This window comes from Lepisosteus platostomus, chromosome 9, assembly GCF_059453375.1.
Source record: "Lepisosteus platostomus isolate fLepPlt1 chromosome 9, fLepPlt1.hap1, whole genome shotgun sequence".
Lineage (NCBI taxonomy): Eukaryota > Metazoa > Chordata > Actinopteri > Semionotiformes > Lepisosteidae > Lepisosteus > Lepisosteus platostomus.
This window is the reverse complement of record NC_142619.1, coordinates 42,546,017-42,569,427: the sequence shown is the minus strand read 5'-3', so window position 1 is coordinate 42,569,427 and position 23,411 is coordinate 42,546,017. Positions and strand designations below refer to the sequence as shown.

General features: G+C 34.8%; 1 protein-coding gene across 4 annotated transcripts in view; it reads right to left on the bottom strand.

The window, feature by feature from the left end:
- lrrk2 (leucine-rich repeat kinase 2) overlaps positions 1-23,411 on the bottom strand; it is a 54,368-nt gene that overhangs the window by 470 nt on the left and 30,487 nt on the right. For 3 of the 4 annotated variants that reach the window (XM_088645089.1, XM_088645091.1, XM_088645092.1), the window contains 20 exons: positions 21,798-21,999; positions 21,265-21,353; positions 19,853-20,040; positions 19,588-19,742; positions 18,974-19,120; positions 17,242-17,433; positions 16,939-17,085; positions 16,735-16,847; positions 12,628-12,818; positions 12,123-12,283; positions 11,069-11,239; positions 10,759-10,859; positions 7,737-7,931; positions 6,451-6,644; positions 6,216-6,288; positions 4,641-4,825; positions 4,363-4,515; positions 3,033-3,244; positions 1,397-1,477; positions 348-480 (listed from right to left, as the gene is read on the bottom strand). In XM_088645089.1, coding sequence (XP_088501215.1) covers positions 356-480; positions 1,397-1,477; positions 3,033-3,244; positions 4,363-4,515; positions 4,641-4,825; positions 6,216-6,288; positions 6,451-6,644; positions 7,737-7,931; positions 10,759-10,859; positions 11,069-11,239; positions 12,123-12,283; positions 12,628-12,818; positions 16,735-16,847; positions 16,939-17,085; positions 17,242-17,433; positions 18,974-19,120; positions 19,588-19,742; positions 19,853-20,040; positions 21,265-21,353; positions 21,798-21,999 — 3,075 coding nt within the window. In that variant the 3' untranslated portion in view covers positions 348-355. Of the gene's footprint in view, positions 1-347; positions 481-1,396; positions 1,478-3,032; positions 3,245-4,362; positions 4,516-4,640; positions 4,826-6,215; positions 6,289-6,450; positions 6,645-7,736; positions 7,932-10,758; positions 10,860-11,068; positions 11,240-11,802; positions 11,934-12,122; positions 12,284-12,627; positions 12,819-16,734; positions 16,848-16,938; positions 17,086-17,241; positions 17,434-18,973; positions 19,121-19,587; positions 19,743-19,852; positions 20,041-21,264; positions 21,354-21,797; positions 22,000-23,411 lie in introns of those variants that run through there. The other variant, XM_088645093.1, reaches the window with a different exon arrangement.

Below are 23,411 nucleotides of genomic sequence, written 5' to 3'. Positions count from 1 at the left end.
AATGACATGAAAGGAAAAGGTCTCTTTGACAACCCAGAAACAACAAACCTGTGAGGGAGACCCCTAGACAAAAACAAAAAAAATGTGACTGTCCCATTTTTTAGTTTAAGAAAATATTACTATACTGGAAATAAAAACAAAAGAAAAAATGTGTCTCATTAGAAAAACAAAAAAAAAATCTCAAAAAGACGTTGAAAAGACACAAGACACAAATGCTGATTAAATCTAAGGTGCTAGTATTTCCTTAGCAACCTTACTGCTATTTACATTACACTGTTCATTTGCTGCGTGTCTAAAGGATATAACACAATTCTACAAATTAAATGCTTTAGGATATAAATAATTACCTCTTGGTTCAATCAAAGGGTGTCATTCTCATTTTTTCTGCAATTTCTTGTCTCATCTCACAATGTTTCTGCAAACTTTGCACTTCAAGAGGAAGGTTCTGGTTCCAAATGTACATAACAGATTTTTCATTCTCTAAATCAGGAAAACATTAAATACATTAAAATATACTCTGGAATTTATATTAGAAGAACTATATACTGTATATACATAAATACACCTTGACAAGAAAAATACTAATACTATCCATAAAACGTAACCACAAAATTACAGACAATAGATACAGATAATAGATAAAGACAATAAGATAAAAAATTCAACTTTAGATGTAATGAATCATGGTGTGCATTTACTTTTTCACAAATGTTGGCTAATTTTTTTGTTGAATAAATAATGCCAAAGTAAAATTTGTGTGTGTTTTGTGTGTGTCACATTAAGTTAGATTTATCTACTTTTAGGACTTTTAGACTAGGTGAAAATCAGATATGTCTTAATATGTTAAACCACAGAATCTTAAGAGGGTGAACTTTCTTTTTCACATCAGTGTATATCACTAATAATAGTGGATTCAGTTTTGGTCACCACACAACATAAACAATACAATAGGTAACAATAATACTTAGTCTGATATCTCAGAAATGTGTCTTATAACCTGAGAAAGAGTATAAGGAATAACATCAGGGATCCAAATCTTCCTGGTTTTAGGGGATTTATTCAGGTTACAGGACTTGAATCCCTTCAGTCTGAACAAGGAGATTGAGAGGAGTTTTGATCCAAGTATATAAAGTTCTAAGTGATATAGATGGGGTGAACCTAAGAGGCTACTTGACTTCTTCCGACTTAGAAATACAAACTCATTGGCAAAGAAAATCCATAGAGAATAAGGAATGCTTCTTTACACAAAGAGTTCTGGGTATTTGAAATGGGCTTCCCAGCCAATGTCTGAGGCAAAAATTGCATGATAACATTTTAAGATCATTCTAGATTGCAATCTTTCTTATATCTGTATGTTCTAAACAATTAAGTTCCAAGGAAGTTTTGGTTTTCTTACCGTGTTGATACTTGAATTGTGCTGGAGATGTTTCATAAGGTCTTCCCAAAACTAACACTATGCTTCTGGGATTCATCTTATCTGTGGAAAATAAGAAAGCTTTGTTAATTTTGGCAATACTTTTGAAATATTTCATTCTAAATACATTAATAATACACTTTGGGAAAATTGGCCCTGAAATGAGTATTAGTGTGTTTGTGTCTGCATGTGCTCTATGATGGACTGCCATAGATAGTAGATGGGTTATTTCAAGGAAGAAAATGAGTCATGCATCTACAGTAAGACACTGAGATTTCCAACTTTCAGCAACAGCAAGATAAAACACCTTACTGGAAGCAATGAGAAACACCAAATTTTAGAAGTGGAGTAAAGTACAGTATTATAACTTTAGACCTTGGCAGCACATCACTCCAACACTTAGGTCTCTACATTAGTTGCCTATAAGGTCACAAATTCAATATAACATCATAACTTAGCCAGCAGCCATATCACCCTGCAACCCACAACTGGCAACCCACTGAAGCTAAGCAGGTGTGAGCCTGGTCAGTACCTGGATGGGAGACCTCCTGGGAAAAACTAAGGTTGCTGCTGGAAGAGGTGTTAGTGGGGCCAGCAGGGGGCGCCCACCCTGTGGTCCATGTGGGTCCTAATGCCCCAGTATAGTGACGGGGACACTATACTGTAAACAGGCACCGTCCTTCGGATGAGACGTAAAACCGAGGTCCTGACTCTCTGTGGTCATTAAAAATCCCAGGGCGCTTCTCGAAAAGAGTAGGGGTGTAACCCCGGCGTCCTGGCCAAATTTCCCATTGGCCCTTACTAATCATGGCCTCCTAATAATCCCCCTCTATGAATTGGCTACATTACTCTGCTCTCCTCCCCACTGATAGCTGATGTGTGGTGAGCGTTCTGGCGCACTATGGCTGCCGTCGCATCATCCAGGTGGATGCTGCACATTGGTGGTGGTGGAGGGGAGTCCCCATTACCTGTAAAGCGCTTTGAGTGTCCAGAAAAAGCGCTATATAAGTGTAAGCAATTATTATTATTATTATTATAACTGACTTTCAAGGCTCTAAATAATCTGGCTCCATCATACTGCATAATTCTGAACTCCTTAACTATGTTTACACTTCCGTTGCCTCCGTTCAGCTGAGACTGATCCTTTGCTCACTGTACCTAGGGCTAAATCTCTGACTTTTATGACTGTTCCTTTTCTGTTGCTGCTCCATTGTGTTATGGAATGCCCTTCCTCTGACTCTTAGAAAGACAATTTTTTTACTTTCTTCAGATCACCAAATTACCTTTTTAACCAAGGCCTTTGTCTGTTTTACCTACATTCTATCTCTATGAGCATGTATGCTCTTGTTTATTTCTTTGTCTTGTACTTTTTTAGTCTTTTTCTTTGTCACTAAGTACAGCATCATTCAGTTTTGAAAGGCATTTTATAAATAAAATATTCTTATTCTTACTCATCTGGGTCTGAAAAGACAAAATCTGAAGAACTGTCTTTGCGTTTGGGTTTTTTATCACAGAATATGAGAACAGTAATATACAGACATGTAAACACTAGTAGAGGAAGCCATTATGCTGAATTGTGGTGAAGATAATAATTTAGATAAAATGTCTAATCACATACCAATCTGAGCTATTGCCATGCTTCTTATAGATTCACATAAGTCAGGAATCACTCTGATAGGCTGGCGTGTGGATAGGTCCACAAGAATCATATGTCCTCCCCTCGTTCCAATCCACAAAGTGATGTTTTGCTGTAGCAACAGTGTTTTCACTCTTACAGAAAACAGATCTTTAGCAGTGAATTTCTTATGAGGTCTTTTAGTTGATCCTTGTCTGACAGAAAAAAGATAACCCATTGTAAAATTTAGTGGTACATAAGACACATCATTTGAAATAAAATAAGAATACAAAACACCCACTTTTAATGATGTCCATGGAGTGTTTGTACTCCTTGTTTATAAGATGCATGAACCTACAGTAAGCAACAAACAGATGACCTGCACTGCAATATGGAACTGATAGAACTTTGGGGGTAAGATAACAAGCCCCATTCAGAGTTTGTGCGCACAACATGATGGGAACCTTCAGACTAGATAAAAATGTGTTCAACGGGCCACATGAAAGACAAAATGATGCAGTGGTTAGCATTGGTGCCTCGCAGTGCTGGGGCCTTGGGTCCAACTCCTATAGTGCTACTGCATGCTGTTTGTACTGTATGTTCTTCTCATGTTTGTACAGATTTCCTCCTGGTTATCCAGTTTCCTCCCAGAGTCCAAAGACATGATGAGATAGGTTAATTGGTTTCTGTAAAATTGGCCCTGGTGGGAGTGTGTGTGTTTGTATCTATTTGTACTCTGCAGTGGACTGACATCTAGTCCAGTTTGTATCCTGCCTTGTACTTAATACTTCCTAGGCCAGTGTGACCCATCACATGATGTGATGTGGAAAAATACCGAGGATGTATATAACTCGGAATCTGTTAAAGTCCAATTGTGCACAGGTACTAGTAACTTCTTTTTATATAAAAAAAACTTCCATGCATGAAATAGGGTGACAAATGGGCTGAGGAGATGGACACTCTGGGATATTTCAAAACAAACTTATAATTACTTAGTATATAGGAAAATGAAGAGACTATTCTTGACATTAAGGGTTGCAGGAGTATGGAACAAGGAATGGCTAGAAATGCCAAATAACCTCCTCTCATTTGTAACTGTTCTAATTTTCTTACTAACCGTTCTGGTCTTCTAAGAAAAGAAGTACAATTGATTCTATTATTGAATTGATTGATTCTTGAGTCCCACATATAGTTTGTCTTTGTTGCACAGTTGTCATATTTATATAACTGTGCCGCAAAACATTACTATAAGTCGAACACCACAAATTATAGGTCACAAATGGTATATACAACAATAATGGGAAAGATGAAAAGCAAAAGATCAGGTTCTTACTTCAGAAAATGTGAACAGTCGATAAGTTCAGTCATCCTTTCAGTCTTCTTGTCCCATATTTCCACCACATGACTCTCCTTCTTTGTTAAGTAGATGTATTTATCAACTGCCATTCGTATTATGTTTGTTTCACTACATGATCTCTGCTGTAGCCTTAAAAATGAGAGACATAAAAATTTCAAAATATAGCAGGAGAATCCCGTAATCTATAGCAATAAAAATTAAATGACAAAAAACAAGAATTAAAAAAGTGAGACACATTAAATATGATAACTCACTGATAGTTTGGCTTGATGTCTATGGTTTTCCAGATATCATAATCTTTGGTCAATGACACAACTTTTGCTCCACAGCCTGCCCAGATGGTGTTTTTATCTTGTGAATATGCAGACTCACTCAAACATACTAAAGGAGTGTTGATGTTACCTATCTGCAGAATTTTCTGAGGCTTTCCATTTTCGCTCTGTAAAAAAGCATATTTAATACACCTTAGAGTATCAAGTAGTAAAAAAGTATTGAAGAAGCTAGAATAACTATAACTGCTGTATACATGTACAAGGATAATACAAATTCATTGTTACAGAGGATGGGATTCTTTACGATAATATGCATGTTTTCTAATAAATGATTTTGTCACCATAAATATTTGGTATTTATCTTTTGGATTTTGCAATACTTCAGTCTGGTGACATAATTATAGCTAAACAGCTTTGGATTGGGCTGCTGTAAGACATTTCCATTTAATACAGTATATTATCAGGATGCTGACAATGGCCTAGAAATCTGTTCTTATTTTTTTAAAGTTGTATCAATTAACATATTCATTAAAACCGAAGTAATATATCCAGTAAACATTTCAGAGAGAAGCCTAACCTCATCAGATCTTAGAACCTAAGCAAGGCTCAGCCTAATCACTACTAGGATAGGATACCTCCAAGAAAACCAGATTGCAATGTCAAGTGTTGGTCGACCAGTAGGTGGTACTCTTCCATCAGGACTATATTTAACAAACCAATGTACCAGTACTGTGACTGAGGACAGATGACTGTAGGAGGTGCCATTCTTCTAATGAGGTTAAACTAAGGTCCTGATTACTGTACCTGTATGTACATTAAAGATCCTATGGGAACATACAGGAAATTAGGGGTGTTAACCCTGGCACCCTGAATAACCTTAATTCTGGGCTTGTACAATATGCCCTTCCTAATGTTCCATTTTATTTCAGTTTGTGAAGCAGTTTCTCATGTCTTCAGCTGTTCCACTGTGCAGTGGGACTGCTAGTGCTTAATAGCACCCAGGAGGGTGCTGCACTTCATTGATGAATGAAGTGGTCTTCTGTCTTTGAAAAATCCTTTGGAATTAAAAAAACATTATACATATGCACAAAATTACTATTAGTCATATTATATTTGAATTAAAAAATGTGGGCTATTTAATTTTATTTTACTCATCCCTATTTTATATAATTTCAAACAAAGTCACCTTTATCAGACAAATGATCAGATACAGACTACTACATGTAATGCCAAAGCCATGATAACTACTGGGATATTTCTCTTAGGTATGAGGTTACCCAAAGAAACTTAACTCTAGTGTGTGTTGTAACTCATGACTTAAACATTGTTCTAGCACTTTTTTTCTGGATGTTTTTGTCAAATACTGTAACATTTCATTAACAGGAATAGCACACTATCCTGGATGTTAGTAATAACTAAAACATAAATGCATTTTATTTGCAAATGATCCACTTTGACTTTGATTAAACATTCTAAACATTAGCAGGGAACATAAATTCCCAGTCTGACTACTTTTTGTATTTTAAATATGTTCTCATCATTCTACTGCTGTTTTACCTTGATTGCTGTGTCTTCAAAAACTGAGAGGGCTCCATCTGCTGTTCCCACTAACAGAAAATTCTTCTCTTTGCTAAATACAGAAAGTTCACAATTTGATTTTTTTTAATACAGATTTTCTTCAATGCAAAATATCATAAACATAAATATAATGATTGTACAACTGTAAGAGAGAAAATGGTTGAAAGAAAAGAAACTGCTGTTATTAATCCCCTATCACTCCTTGGCTGATTACCTATGTTTTGGATAAGAGTGCAAGAACAAACAGGTGACTGCATCAGTCATGTTCTGCAGTGTGTGTTTAGATGCTGTGTCCTCTGTGTTGATGACTAGAAGTTTTCCAGACTGTGTACCAGCAACAACCCATTCATCCTTTTCCCCCGGGAAGCACACCATTGTAAGACATAACACTGGGCTGTTGTCAACATCCTTGAAGAGAAAAGGGAACAGGATTAAAAATACTGTCAATACTCTCCTTAAATTTCCTGTACAAAAGAGTAATGCTGTATTTTGTCCAGAAGTCTTTTAGGACATAACACATTCTGCGTTTAAAATATATAGGTTCAGAGTTGAAACCTGCAAACATTTTAAATGGCTATTTTCTATGTGACATACAGTACAGTAAATTTAATAAACATACCACTATTGATGAGTTTTAAGTGTTAAGTAAATTTTTATCCAAACAGACATGACTTATAAGAAAATAACCAGAAAAAAATGAAAGAACCTTTTCTCATAAAAGATAACACATTTTCAATCTCATTAATGAGGATTTTAAAAATGAGTTTTACATTATGCATCTGGTATATAGAAAATAAAACAAGTTCAAATTGGATTTGGCTTCTATTAGTTCCAGTGGTTACCACAAATATTCACCTCACTTGGATTTTCTATTTTATTCCATATTTTATTCCATTACGGTATGGAATCTTAATGTATTAAATTGGGGGGTTTTGTGTCCACTTATTGACACAGCACACTATAAAATTCTATAGATCCCCCTAAACTATAAATGTAAAACAAAATAAGTATTCACCATCTTTGCTATGACACACCTAATTACACTGTGGTCCAACCAACTCACTTTGATTTTTACATGATAACAAATAGTATACACACTGATGAAGTCAATATTTCGGTATTTCTCCGATTCAAAATAGTTCATGTTTTTTGTTCCAGGTCAACAGGCAATTAAACCAACAGAGACAAAGGAGCTACAGTATAAAGTGAGACGTTCCTTTAATTATCATTAGAAACAAAACTTCTGTTAATGTCAGGTAAAATGGGTTAATAAAGAGGTGCATCGGTTTTGACTATTTTAATTAATTTGAGTTTAACTATATATATAATAAAATTATATCTACTGATAGACAGTTAATCTGACTCAAGTCTGATCTACAAAATAAAATAAAGCACCTTTTAGGCACATTTCAAGAGAAGCCACTTCAATGGATTATTGAAAGGATGCTGATTAAACAGATTTTTAAGTTGGAATAAAGGTCAAAGTGTTTTAACTTGTACCTGAGGAACATATTTTCCGGTCTCTAAATCCAGAACTCCAACCTGGCCTGTTCTCCTGCTGCTGCCACTGCCGATCCACACTCTTGGTTTCTTAGACTGACTCGAAACCCCAAAGCATTCAGCGTTCACAGCACCAGGTATGGGGACTTCTCTCATCAAGCACAGCAGCTCCCCAGAGCTCAACCTTTCAAACACCTATAACAGAAATATGTTAGTGAGGGGGGATTGTGTTTCAGGTCAGCTTTCAGCATAAAGCACATTTATTATTATTTTTAACTGTAGATGTTTGGGGGCCAGGAAACACCTAACTACAAGTTGAGAAAACACAAAGTAACTTTATATTCTCTGTGACAATAAAACAAAAGAACTTCTGAAGAACCAATTAACTCCTGCTATGAAAAAAAGAAAACACGTAGTTTGAAATGCAGTTCTTTGTTATCACACCATAGTCTAGCTGCAGAGCTCCACATGAAGCTCTAAAGCATGCAGGCAAAGCAGAGAAAGGATATTTACTGTACACTAAATTCAGACACTTAAACCTAAATGCTAATTTCTTGGAGCCAGCTCAAGTGATGGAAACCTTACCAAATAAGTATTTTGCATAACAAGTGGGAGCCGTGTAACAAATGTTGTTTTGGTATTAGATCTGCTGCAATGTCAATATGTACAAAAAGGGCTCTACTGATTTATCTACTGATACTGTAAGTGCCATGAAACCGAGGACTCCACCATAAAACATTATTTTCCTGACAGATATGAAAACCACAGAAGCTATGCTTGTGCAAGGATTTTGCTGAGGATCCAAAACAGTACTCAAAAGAAGTGAAAATAGTACATTTATGTCAAATCAAACATATTTAATAGATGAATATTTATAAATCATAAACACATTGAGAAAATAGTATTTCAGCACATAAACAATTTGAAATATTTCAGGTTTACAAATGAAACAACACATTAACAGAAAATTAAACCAATAGAGTTGGACACAGCTAAACAGTGAGAAGTGACCTTTTATTATCCTTAGAAACTAAACTTGTTAATGGCAGTATGTAAAATGGGTTGTAAAGAGGCAAACAATGACATACTGTAGGCAAATCTGCTTTGACTTCAGGATGATAATTAGACTTCACTTAAATAAATATGGGGTTTTCTGACAATTTACAAAAATTATTCAAACACTGCATAACTTATTTAAAGTAAGGAACATAATCAGCTAAATCCCCAAATTTTAAACAGAGTTTTTAAGTTCTACCAACCAACCAATATTAATTATTTATAATGTTCACTTACTGATATGAATTTTGTCATTTTAAGCAGCTAAATGTTTCTACTTCATCATTGAAGAAATAAGTTAATACACTTTATGCCACCTTGAAATCTAAATCTTTATAATTCTTTACATCTTTAAAAACACCTTTAGCAAGCAGTTAGAATTTAGAGGTAATGAAGGCATAAAACCACAGTTACAAATGAGATAATACCATTCCACACTTTTTGCTCATTTAGGAGCTATCAGGCTTTCAACAAAAATTTTAGCAAGCCCCTTTGACAGTTGAATCTTCTTTGCTGGTCACAGGAGATCTTTAGCATTTTTACCTGCCTTTGTCTAACACACTTTTGAGTCCAGAAATTAGTCATGTTACTCTTTTTAAAATTCTCTTGTTTTGACCAAAACTCTCAACTCAAAATGAGGCCCAATTACTAACTTTCTTTTATTTGACCTGTGTGTATTTCACTACAAATAAAAACTGATTATTTTTTTCAGGATCTTCCTCATATTGTCTACAAATCTAAACTAATGTGTTAACATAAACTTTAAATATTTTAAGGACTGTTTTCTATTTAGTTACAATTATTTTATACTCATAAAGTATATAAATGAGACATGAATTTGTATGACCAAATCTCTACCTTTTTGTGCTTGTGCAGCCCCTGCTGCTAAATTTCTTTGTAACCTCATCTCTCCCATGTACAGTGTGCATTACATACAATTATATCATCTGCACATCTGACACATTTTTCAATTCACAGATTTGAAAGGTGCTGAAATAATTACTCCACTGATCCCTGTGGATCACTCTAATTTGTTTTCTCAGTTTAATTCTACTAATGTTATGCTTGTCAAAGTACTGTCTCTTACACTTTATTTTTGTTACTTATCCAAAGAAGAGTAATATGATAGGTGGACAAGACTTGCCTTTAAAAATATGTGTCCAGTTTCATTAGAGAAAAGTGGGAAATTACTGATCTTTACTTTCTATTTCTACTACTTTACTCACAAGCACACTTTCACTCTGTGTATTGGGCCTATTATTAAGTAAACTTCTTTAATTACAAGATTTTTAGTAAAATACCTATAATACATTTTTTTCTCTCAGGGGCTCTTTAGAAAACTTTCAATAAGTTCTTTATGTTTTTTACAGAATCAAACCAACTATTCTGTGGATGCTTGATGCTGGACATATAGGGACTATACCACTACCAGAAAAAGAGAAAGTGCAAAAGAACTGCACACATTCTGTACAATAAAAAGGTCTTTATATGAAGGAAAAACAGAAATTTAGGCTACAATTATGTGATTTCAGTTATGTGAAAATATAAATTAGTGATAACAGAACAGAGTAGGACTTACATTTTGAGTTGTGGAATGTGCCTTTTAAAAGAGCTAAAACTGTTCCAGGTTTTAACCCGACAACTCTGGTGCTTTCAAGAAGTATATGAACAACATGCTTTGATCAATTATTTAATGACCAAACAGGCCAAATGAATGGCTTCCTCTTGTTTGCTAACTGTTTTTACATTTCTTAGAGAAACAGTGTACTGTATCTACATTATGTTTGCAGGTTAGGGACAGTAACATTTAAGCCTTATCACAATACTGTATATGGAACATCATAAACATAAAAAATGGACATTAACAGAGGACATTAACATGAGATATCAAATATTTAAGCTGTTTATTTCATTTTCTCTGTCATATTACTGTCTGTTTCTGGATTGCAGCATGAACTATCCCTACCTGTGATGAAGTAGGCCTGTCTTCTGGATTTTCTTTTAAGCAGTGCTTCATCAAACTCTCAAACCCAGGCCATGGAGAACAGTTGTAGTGTTTCACCGGATCTAAAGCATAAAAAGAACTGATGTTTCTTCTTTTTCTTTCTGAATCAAGCATTTTAAATCTTTTAGATTTTGTTTTCATTTTTGGGCAAGAGCATTTCATCAATGATACTGAGTCCTCCAGCTCTTAAAATAATGTAAAAATAATGCAGAGTTTCACCAATATCAGAGAGAACAAGTCTTTTTTTTCATTTTCAGTTTCTGTAAATTACCTGGCAGTTTTCCTTGCACAGCTATCTCATCAAATTCACTGGGAAACTTCATCCCATCTGTGATACGCTCACCACCAGTTAGAAGGTCATAAAGAAGCAGACCAAAGGAATAGATATCAGCCTGTTGATTGTAGATTACATTTCCTCGAGCAACTTCAGGGGCTCGAAATCCTAAAAATCAACAGAAGCCATTAAAGATTAAATGTGCAGTGTATTGAGGGACAGATGACCTCACTTGGTCTTTCAATACCACCTCCGTAGCCAAGAAACCACAACAGCGTCTCTATTTCCTGTGGTCACCGAGAAGGGCAAACCTTCCCCCAACCACTTTCTACAGAAGCACCACTGAGAGGACCTTGGCCGGGTGTACAGTATCACTGTTTGGTTTGGGAATTGCAACGCTTCAGACCGGATGAATTGTGGAAACAGCTAAAACGATCATTGGAGCCTCTTTCCCTTCCATTTCCGTCACCTATCATAAACGCTGCTTACACAGGGCCTCCAGTATAGTAGATGACCCCTGCCACCCCTCCCCTAAACTCTTTGTCCTCCTACCATCTGGGAAAAGATATGGCAGTGTACGGGCTAGCTCCACCAGACTACTGTATGTAACTGCTTCTTCCTGCAGGCTGTCAGGCTCCTCAACACCCTGAAATCTACTTGCACCCGCCCCAATTCCAGAAACAGGGTTTAAATCCCCCCAGTGTGTTGTGTATGTTGTATTATGTATTTACCTTGTAATTTTCACCATCTGCACTTTGCATTCTGTGTCTCCTGTCTACAATGTCTATGCCAGTGTCCTGTCTGTATTTGCACCGTGGCCAAGGAGGAACGATATTTCGTTCCACTGTATACTTGTACATGGCTGGAATGACAAATAAACATGAACTTGAACTTGTATGCTTACTTATGTATGGTATGCTTGCTGGTGTAAAAACAAGTAGCATGTATATGTACTGTATAGTATAATGTCTTTTCTTGACAACCTTAGAGGTCTATTAGTTTAAAACAGCAGGTGTGATTAAACAATAAGAAAAAAATAACCAGATTTTACCAGGTGTTCCTTCGGACGTTTTGATTCCCATGCTACAGCAGTACTGTGCTATCCCATAATCCGCTATTTTTGCAATGATGTCAGAATCTGTCTTCAGATTAAAGAGGAGGACATTGTGTGGCTTCAGGTCCCGGTAAACAACCATAGAAAAATGAAGATACCTGCCAAAATAATACTTGTCATAATCACTATCATTAAGATGTTAAAATTTCATACATATTTTCATAATCATATTGTAGTACAGTAATCAACAATGACTTAATACAATACATCATTTAATGTAGCTGAGTAATAATCTTTTCACATTTTTTTCTAATATTCACTCTGCATTCTACTGTAAATCACCATTTTCTAGTTCACAGTGACATTCATTCTAATAACTCCATTGCTGTGTTAATTAAAAAACATTTTTAGACTGAACATACTAGAAAAATGTATGTGTTTTTTTAGGATTTCTAGCTTCTTGCAGATGATAATATAAAAAAAGCAGAGGGAATATCTTTGCCTTAATCCATCTGCGACATGCAGAGCTATCCTGTGTTGCAGTGTTCTGTTGAGAATCCCATTTTTCTGCTCAAAAAGGCAGTCAAGTGAACCCCTGGGTGCCAACTCCATGACCAGCATTCGTGGCTGAGTTCCAGCAGCCAACAGGGAAATGAGGCTGGGGTGATGGAGATGACTTAGCACTGCCAGTTCCTTGCAACAAGAAAAGGAGGGAAAATGCTTATTAGAATGATGGGAGTGCAAAAGTAAAATGACTATTGATGCTTCTTAATATGTACATAGTAGCACAATGAGACACTCCTTTAAAAATATTGACTTAATTTGTAAAATGTAATAAGTATTAGAATCATACACTGATCAACTGAAAGGTTATGTTAGTTATATGAGGATTTAATGTGCACTTAAAATACTTAATACTTGAAAGCAGTACTCTAAAAGTCAAAATTGTAATTAAAAAATTGTATTTTACCTAAAATAAGGCCTTGGTACTGCAAATGTCTTACATTTTCTTTATCTTTGATTAAGGGTGTGTAAAGAACAAATACTTCCTCTTTGCTGTACTTGGAGATACACCAAATCCAATTACTTATAATTACTTATTGCTGTTGCAAAATTGTGAAGTCATTTGTGGGATATTTCAGTAGTTAGGAAACTATTTGGATGCTTCCAGTGCTTAATTTATGAAGAATGACAACGACAATAATACTGAAAATAAATAAATTATACATACATATATATATATATTCATTCAATAATACTTCAGAACATGCATATTAAAAATCATAAGCTAATTTAAGAGAATACTGTGATGACTAGTAAAATATTATATGCAAACTGAAAGGAGGCACCAGACACCAAAATAACAATATTCTTGAATTGATTCTCTAGCTACAGACTCTCTTTTTCTTGTCTGACACAAGTACGAGCAGCGGCACAAAACTTCTCAGCTCTTGTTAGAACTTCACTGCCATCACACTGCCTTTCCTATGAATACACACAAGAACCTGCCAAACACGTCACATCCTGAGAAATAAAGAAAACACACTTGAGTGCAAAAAACATCTTCTGACTTTCAGAACTGAAGCTACAAGGTCTAAGGGGCTTTATGTTCTACAGAAGCAATCATAAGGCCTAGTATGAATTACTGTAGACTCCATCATCTTAAATTTCAAAGACAAAGAATCTGCCAACACAGGACCTACAGATAGGATTGTCCTTAATTGGAGCTCTTCAGTTCAGTGATGTTGTTTTTACATTTGTATAATATTGTTGTCTTTTTAAACTAACAGATTCAGTGTTTGCTACTGACAAAGACACCTAAAAGATTGTAACTGGACATTGAGTCAGACCATAGTAAAGGGTTTGCTGCACCTGAACAACAGAATAAACCCTAAAACACCTAAAACCTAATAAAGGTGTTAAGATTAATAACATAATAAACAAATCCTTGAATTTACTTAAATTCAAGTGCCAGCTGAAAAGAAGGACAAAACTGTACTACATTCCTCAATTAGGACAATTCTGTAGTTCTAAGTACCAGTACCTGACTGCATGTGTGACCCACACTTCCAAAGTACATTATTTCTAACAATTATGACATTCACCTTCCAATAATCTCTAATCTAAAAGATTATGTTTTGTTTACCAAATGCCTGCTACTTTAGCTGTCTGCCATCAGGTGACACAACAATGCTGCTTTTCACCCAAACCATAATCTTTGTATATTTAAAGGTAGGCTGGCTGCTTCATTGGAATATATTCAAGCTTTATTATGCTCTGGGGGAAATTTGTTTTATGGCACAATCCATTACAGCAATACAAAGACAAACAAGCATTACCACAGGGAAGACATACAACAGTGTTACAGGAGATAAGAAACTTACTTTATATTGTTTGAGAGAGATATTGTAGTGTGAACACAAGATTTCCTGAATGTATTACTTTTGTACCTAGGGCCAAAGAGACATCTGCCAAATGGGAGTAGTGTTAATTCACAGTGAAGGGTGTGAGACACACACTCCGTAAATCTCTTGAATTTCTTTACAAGCCTCTGTTTGCTGACAATATTTACTGTAAGTTGATTTGATTTGACTCCAATTATTTTGCTACTTACTTTCACCAATTTCCCCAACCTACTACAATTAACAGTACAGATATTGCCAGCAAGTAAAACTGTATATTAAGACACTTTCAATAAATGACTAGGTGAAGTGATTAAATAGTTCTATCTACTTTAAAAAGCTAGTTTAAAAATATCTAATTTCCTTAGAGTCTCAGTTGGCTTTTTTATTTTAAATGGTACCACAACATTTGTTCCCTCTCAGGTTTTTTGTCTATGCTTAGTCCTAGGTACTTGTAGTCATTGACAATTTCTACAGTCTGACTGTTAAATAAAGTAGGTTGGTGGGATGTTCCCTTTTTCCTAAAATCAATGACCAGTTGTGTGATCTATTTACAAATATTCTCAATTTGTTCTTATAAAAAATACATGTTTAAACAAACCAGTTTTGTAAATTATAAGTTTATACTCCCATACCTATTTTTACAAAAGTAATTTGTTCCCAGAAACCCTTCAGTATAGTAAAACTTTGTAAAAATAAAGTCCTATTTATATTATTTTTCACAGGGAAAAATTACAATCTGTACCGAACCCCAAAAATATCACCCCTACTTTTACTTTTTCACCAAAAAATAACGAAAGTAACAATAATAAACTAACATTCATACTGTGGTTTGTGTTTTAGTAATAAAAATACTGCTTACCTACAGTAGTTAGACATCATTAGTAAACATAAACAGTAACCCCTTAATTTACTTTTTGTGTAATTCCGCATACTCACAATTTTCATTTTCTTAACACCTTTAGGAACTACAATAAAGTCTAAACCACAAATATTCTTATGAAAAGTAAGAGTGCACACAAAAGTGAACAACACATGAAGCAAGAAAGGGTGAACTGTGTCACATCCCTCATGCCACTCTGTAGGCTCTGTGCTAGCTCTCACCCATAGTAGTTAGTGGAATGTGATGCATACACTTAATACGAAACGAATCGCATGATGCCTTCCTCTTAACTTTCTACATTTCTACATTAGGTTTTGCAATTTTCCCAAATTATTATTATAATGTTCTGAAGAATATCGCTTCTTCATAGTTTTGAAGTTGGCTTTCGTTATTCGAAATGTGGGTAACAATTCACATGCTAGATAGTAACACCATAGTAAAGACCATTCGTAAAAAGAGGTACGGGTGCACTTTGATTACAAACTGAACTGTAGGCAGAAACAAAGTGATTGCAATGAATAAACTAATTTAATTCAGTAAGATCATGTAAAATATTAAGATTTATACAGTACTAATGAAAATGTTTTATTTTATATTTTGAATTAGTTTTTTATCAGTAACATGTAAGCTTTTAGGAAAAAACATTAATGGTTTTCTTTATATTCTTGAATCTGTTAAACACTGTGAGTGTACCTTGTTATACAATAATATAGTACAATAAACAGAATTTAGACAATATTATTTGTAAAATATATAGCAGTAAAGAGCTAAAGTCAGAATTCCATGAATCATGTAATTTGCTTATATTAGCTAAGATATAGTTCAGCTGAATGAGGTCAGAGTTTCAGACTCTTGTCCACATTTACTCTACATCTCAGTTTTAAATTTGTGGAATGGGTCAAATAAATTCAGGTGCTGTTTCCATCTTAAACATCTTAAATCATACCCCTAGGAAAACTAAAGTTAGATTTGACATGCATATATTTAGTATATTATTTTTACCAACAACTGTAAAACCATTAAAATATCACATGAATAAGAAGAAAACTTATGTCATACAAATCATAAGTTGAAATTTCAGAAAAAAAAATGCATTGCACAAAATATGCTACGTAAACATTCTATTAGACTCAACAATGCACTGAAGTTGTCATAAAATGTGCAATAACTATAAATACAGAGGCTTGTACATTTATGTACAACTGTATATGAAATTTTATATAGACTAACAGTGCTTACAGGTATTTTATTATTCTCTTGCTCCACCTAGTGGTAAACGTTTAAACACTAACAATAAAGCTTATAGTGAAAAATCCCTTATTACCTGTCTCATCAGTCTATGGAGATACATTTCTGATGCATGCTTGATAAAAATTTTGACAGCAACATCTTCATTTTTATATACAGCACGATAAACGGATCCAAATCCTCCATCGCCTTAGTGGGACAAAGCACAGATATTATTCATTAATATTCCATCTATACAAAATACCTGTTCACATTTTGAAAAAAAATCATGTGTACTTGCCCAGTAGATACTCAGATGTCAGGTCCATCTCTAATTGGTCACTGTTTAACATTATGTTTGCAGGTAAGTCACAAAGAACCAAGTCTGGGGCTATCTGAGAAATGGGAATTGTTGACCTTGGGTCCGCAGGGTTGACTAAAAGGCACTCTAAGAAAAGAAAAATCAATTTACATTAGACTTATTTTTTTTTCTCCCCACAACAATAAAATCTGTTTTTTGAAAATTCCATTATTTATAAAATCTCAAAGGTAAAATCAAAGCAAAAAGGTGCCTTGCCCATTACAGCAAAACATGTGAGTGGACCTTTATCCATTTGTTCTAACAGCTCCTCCAGCAATATTCTTCGCCATTCCTGGCCATCCTCAAAGCTGTACAGAGCCCACTTCTTCAGGAGAGTCTCCCCGTTGCCATGGATGTCTGTTGTCAGGAGGCCTGGAAACCACTCCTCCAGGAGCGAGTCAATATGATCTACGACCTGTCCCAGCAAAACACGGCCTGCAAAATCAAAAGCGCCACGGATACATGTCCATGAACTAGTGTTATCCTGCAGTTTTTAACAGTTTAACCAAACGTTTTCACTTAACAAGGTTGTTATATTGCAGATTTAATTTGTCTATCCATCCATTTCTAACCGGTTTATCCAAAATAGGGTCGCTGATGGGGCCCGAGCTTAACCCGGCCTGTAATGAGTACAATGAGGTGGATGCTGCACATTGGTGGTGGTGGAGGGGAGTCCCCATTACCTGTAAAGCGCTTTGAGTGGAGTATCCAGAAAAGCGCTATATAAGTGTAAGCAATTATTATTATTATTATTATTATTATTATTATTATTATTATTATTACAAGACAGGATACCGTCACAGTCACACACAAACACAAACATGCACACAGTCTTACCAGGTCCAATTTTCCTAGAAGCCAGTTAACCTACCAGAATTTCTTTGGACTGTGGAAGGAAATGATAGCACATGGGGGAAACCCACTTGAACATACAAACTATAGGCAAATAGCACACCTGGTTTTGAACCAAGGGCCCCAGTTCTGAAAGCCACCAATGCTAAACACTGTGCCACCACCTTTTTATTTCCAAAAGCCAAAGATTCACTGTTTACAGACATTTTACCACATTATTTTTTTACTGATAGAGACAACTTTCTGTTATTCTCATGCAATTAACCTATTCTTTATATTTTAAATATGCCACACACTATATCCACAAGCTGTGGCTTAAGTGTGCTTGTTCTGAATATGCATGAGCAGACTTCTTATAGTTAGCAATTATAAAATACAATCACATTCCCCCACACAATTTGTACAATTACAACATCTTCATTCAGAGCATTGTCAACTGGTACATTAATAATAAGTTTTATTTTTTACTTTACTTAATGTTAAATTATCCTCCCCATGTAGTTATGTAAGCTCCTTAGGCTGCATTTTATAATTAGAAAGAACATTATTAAATCCATATATTAAAACGGGGCATACAAGGCACTGAAAGATATTACACTGAATTAGCGAATGCTTAACTTTCTCTTTATTATTTGCTCTTCTTAATTCCTTTTTTTGCTGCCTAAGTCAATACCTTATTTCCAATACCTAAAGTCGATCTTAAATTCTTTCCACTTCCAAGGAGTCCTTTTCAGGACTTTCAGGACCTAAATGTTTTTAGGAAGCATGTTCAATATCCAGTCATTATCACTCCTTCCTGTAACAGTTAATGGCAAGCACACTAATGAAAACACAGTTTAAGTTTTTAAATCAATTATATTTCTTTTACATTGCTTGAGGGTCAGTAACTGAAAACTGGTATTATTTAGCTATGAGGTAGGGAGTTTGTATAAGATTACTTAAGTCCTTCACATAGGATAGAATGTAGGTCAGTATTTTACAGACCAAAAGCCATATTCAAGAAATTGTATCAAGTTTTTGAATTAAACATTTGAGCACACATAATGTATATCAAAACATAGCTTGAATATATTGTACTATACAAACAAGTGTGTATACACATCATTTTCTTTTTCACTATTACCTTTCTGAGAGCATGGAACTGTGATTTTTACGAAACTCTCAGGCACATTATCCATCGTGGTAGATTCTACTAAGCAGTAAGCTTCCGGAGACCAGTTAAGATATATGCCTTTTCTCCAATACATCCTATTAGGACGAAGAGCTCTTTCTGAAAAAGACAGGGTTGCAGCACATTAGTTTTACACAATCTTTTGAACTGGCAGAACCTTAGTGACCTAATGTACACTACTAATCACTATTCTGATTTAAAAGACCTAACTCTCCAGGGAGTATTAACATGAAAGACATAACAGAGATGGCATATGAGGAATGTCTCTTCCCATATCTTGAAAAGTTTCATTTTCAAACCAATAACATTTTCTACGAATTTTAACAAACAGCACATAACCATTTTAAAAAAATCAGAACAATTTAAGAACAGCCTGTTATAAATTATAATCATTTTAAAAATGTAATCGGGCTAACTATAGTTTTATGCTAATTGTGCTTTAATTTTATAAGATGTGTTATTTTGAAACAGAACATGCACCTCACAGTGAAGGACACACAGACATACAGCAAGTGCAAATACAGGATAAAATAACCAGAATGGATTAAAATTTAGAACAGATATACCTCTTCCAGAAAGCATGAACATAGAAACTTCAAGCAAACGGTTGATTAGTCTGGACCAGAAGCCCATGGGAAAATAAGGCATCTCATAAAGCCGGACAATAATCTCTGAGTTTTCACAGTGTGGAAGTTCAATAACTGGCCTGCTGTCAGCCAAACTACAAAAGACAAAAATACACAAAATTCAAAATAAAAATGAGAACCAGTAAATGCCTTTCTTGCAGGGTTTTATTTGTATTTTCTCATCTTTTCTACATTTAGTGTTTACCTGCTAGGAATAAGAAGCTGATCTTCTCCAAAAGGCAGTGCAATCTGAAACTTCTCAAGTAGCTTGAAATATTGAGTAACATAATTTCTGGGGAAACTCTTTTTTTCAAAAAGGAAGTTTTCCACCACAGAACGCTGAACAATGCCTTTTGGATATTTTGACAATCCTTCTCCATTTAGAGTTAATATCTTTAAAACAAACAAGCAAAAAGCAAATGATTAAAAAACAAATTTCAATATGAAGAAGCTCTGCTAACTTTACTTAAATAACTGTTACAAATAACAAGATGACTTCTTAGAAATGAGACCACATTATACAGAGGCCTCAAGTACACTGATGCCACTTGATTCTAATTAAATGAGTATAATAGTACTTTAGCAAATCTAAACCAAAACCTACCAATATAAGTGTACCATTACAATGTGATGGCAGAGTCACAGAATCCATTTGCCAGCAGATGATAAAGGAGGATAATCAATATTAAAACATATTGTTACGCAAACATATCCCCATTTAATGCTATGTCTTTCATGTCCAGTATAATCCTGATCAAGAAAATATGATTGCTGTGTTATCAACGTTACAGACCTACACTTGTTTCAGGTGGAAATAGAAATGGGCAAATCTGCAATTAATTGGACCAGAGCAAGTGGAGGGGACCTTGTGTTTAAGTGTGTGCTGTGTTTGTTACTGGGGTATTAAAGAGTGGTTGGGGACTAACTGTAGAAATAGATGGAGCATTATTGAATGGTTAGTGGAGATGTAGAGGAATCACTTTTGTTTTGTTCTGACAAACTACTGTATCATTAAACACACATCGTTTTGCACTGTTTCAAAACTCATTACAACATAAAATCACATTCAAAAACTTTCCTAGAGAAACTGCAAAATTACTCTGAAACACGAACTAGGTGTTAAAAATCCATTTCATGTTTTGGTAGCAGTACACAGGAGATAGTAAAGAATAGTAGCAATTTAAAGATTGTGGGTTTGAGTCCTTTGCTATAGACACTTCTGTTGTACCCTTGAGCAGATTTCCCCAATTGCTCCAGACCATCCCATTATAGATAGGATACACCTACAATGGACTAGTGTCTCATCTATAAGTTTGTCATGCAATTTCAGTCAGTCCACTTAATGTAACAAAAAATAGACTAATCACCAGCCTGATGAGCCTTTAACCTCGTATGAGGACTTTACTTTCTACTATCAAACAGTAATTTATATGCCACTATCCTGAATTTGCTCATAGAGTAGTTTCATAGAATTTATCTTCTTTATCTTCTTATTGTCATTTGATACCTCAATTTGGAACTTTAGCATTTTGTTTTCACTGGATTCTAGGGATTCCCTGTAGTATTCATTTACTCACAACAAACAAGAGACTTTTGAAAACAGGACTGATTGAGTACCTGGGAAATTATGTTACACAGCCATTGTGGGTCAACAAAGTACAAGTCCCTCAGCTGAAGTGCAGGATCATCAAAGTGTAGGAGGACACCTGAACATGCAGAAAGCAACACAGGATTAATCAAGAACTTTTATCAGAGTCAATAGTCACTGACACTATCTCACACAAAGGATTACTTTCACATCTGATAAATCAATATCTCATCAACTAGTGTAGAGTAACTTGACAACACTCTGTCCTAGTCCATCAAACAATGTTAACTTTCTTTTATCTTAATCTGCTGTAAACAGAACAATCCTAAATGTTTTTTGAAAAAAATAATGGAAGGCATGGGCTGAAACACAAAACACCTAATTGACGAGTTACTCACAATAATGCTTGTTACATTAAGTACCCCCGATAATTAAATTTACCCAAGATATTCAGAAATTCCACCTTTACTGGCTATTTATTTCATTTACAGGAGATAAAAGCTAATACTGTATAGATTGTTTTATTCACTTCCATGGATATTCTCTGAAAACCAGCTCTTACCAGATTCACTGAGGAAGTGAATAGCATGAGGAAGTTCACTTTCATCAAGATTAAGTTGATTTTCCTGAACTATATCCAGTAAGCGTTGCTGGCAAATGACCGGAAATTCTGCTGGCACTCTCTCACGTTCCTGAAGGATTTTTTTCTCCAGCTCCAAGTAACTGTCAGGGATCAGTTGACCAATGACTGGCTGATCTTGAATCTTTGTGAGGAAAGAAAATAGTCAAATGTTTTTGTATTAGCCAGTCAATACTCAATAATTCACCAATAAAGTATTGATAAATCAATGTATAAGGTGTGTTTTACTCATACTAAAGTATTAGTTAAATAATATAATAAAAGATAATAAAGTTCCACTTAATCCACTTAAGTTTTTATAAGATTTTGCTGGTCTTTTCAAAATGCGCTCACAATGAAAAACTTCAACTTCAGTACATGTTGTTTTTTTAAGAAAAATATAATCCATCTATTTCATCGAGTACAGGGTTGTTGGGGAGCAGGATACTATCCCAGCAGGCAAAGGACTCAAGGCAGGTTAAACCCTAGACAGGATGCCAGTCTAATGCAGAAATATAAAATATACACTATACAGTATAAATCTATTTATTATTTGAATTTGTAACTTTGTTACTCTGACAGTACATTGCATTAGTTTACTAAACTAAGATGTGTTAGAACATTTTAATGCTGTTCAAGTACACTAAAAATATTTACACGCAGCAGGTAAAATTAGTGCAACTTTCAACATCCCTGTCGCATTATCATTTTCGACCATACAGTAGGGCTATTAAATTGATTAATTCTAATTTAGTTTATGAGTTTAATTGTAATTTAGTTTCACTTACTAGTCTACAATTTCAATCTCTAGTATCATCACAAGCCATATGCTTGTATGGACAATAAACATACACTAACATAAATCACAACTACATTTGTCAGAGAGGCTGGGAGAGCTCTATGTCACTGCAATACTGAAATCCACAAGTATATTTGCCTCTCTGATCAGGTAAGTTCTGATCCTTTTTATAATACTGCTAATAACATTTATAATCTCTTAAGAAAAAATAATTTTGACCAAATATGCACAGCATTCTTTTAAATAATTTTAGATAGTGTAGATGTAGTTTTGAAAAAAAAGGCCACAATCCATATTTCCTGTGCAAAATCAGAATTTGTGCCAGAACTGATCTTAGTTTGAGCACTCATTTGTTTACCCGAATTAAGCATGCTCATAATAAGATTAAGATCAGAATTGGATGTACAATCAGGCTCTGGTGTGCTACACAGTCATTTGAAACCTGTCCTCATGTATCCACATTTCAAGCCACAAAGTGGATTCATGTTTCCAGGACTTTTAAAAGCACTCAGCAGACTAATGTTCGATACAACTGAGTAAGGACTTCAAAAAAACATAACATAATAATCTAGAGAAGTGAACAACCACACTAATCAGGACCAACCCCCGCATGGTAATGGAACCATGGAAAGAAACTGATCACGAAAATGTATTAGTATACTGAATTCAAACAACATTCGTATTTAATTTAACTTAAATGAAGGCAAGTGATCAGAAACCAAAGGCAATGAAATACTGTATGAAGCTTCTATCAGTAA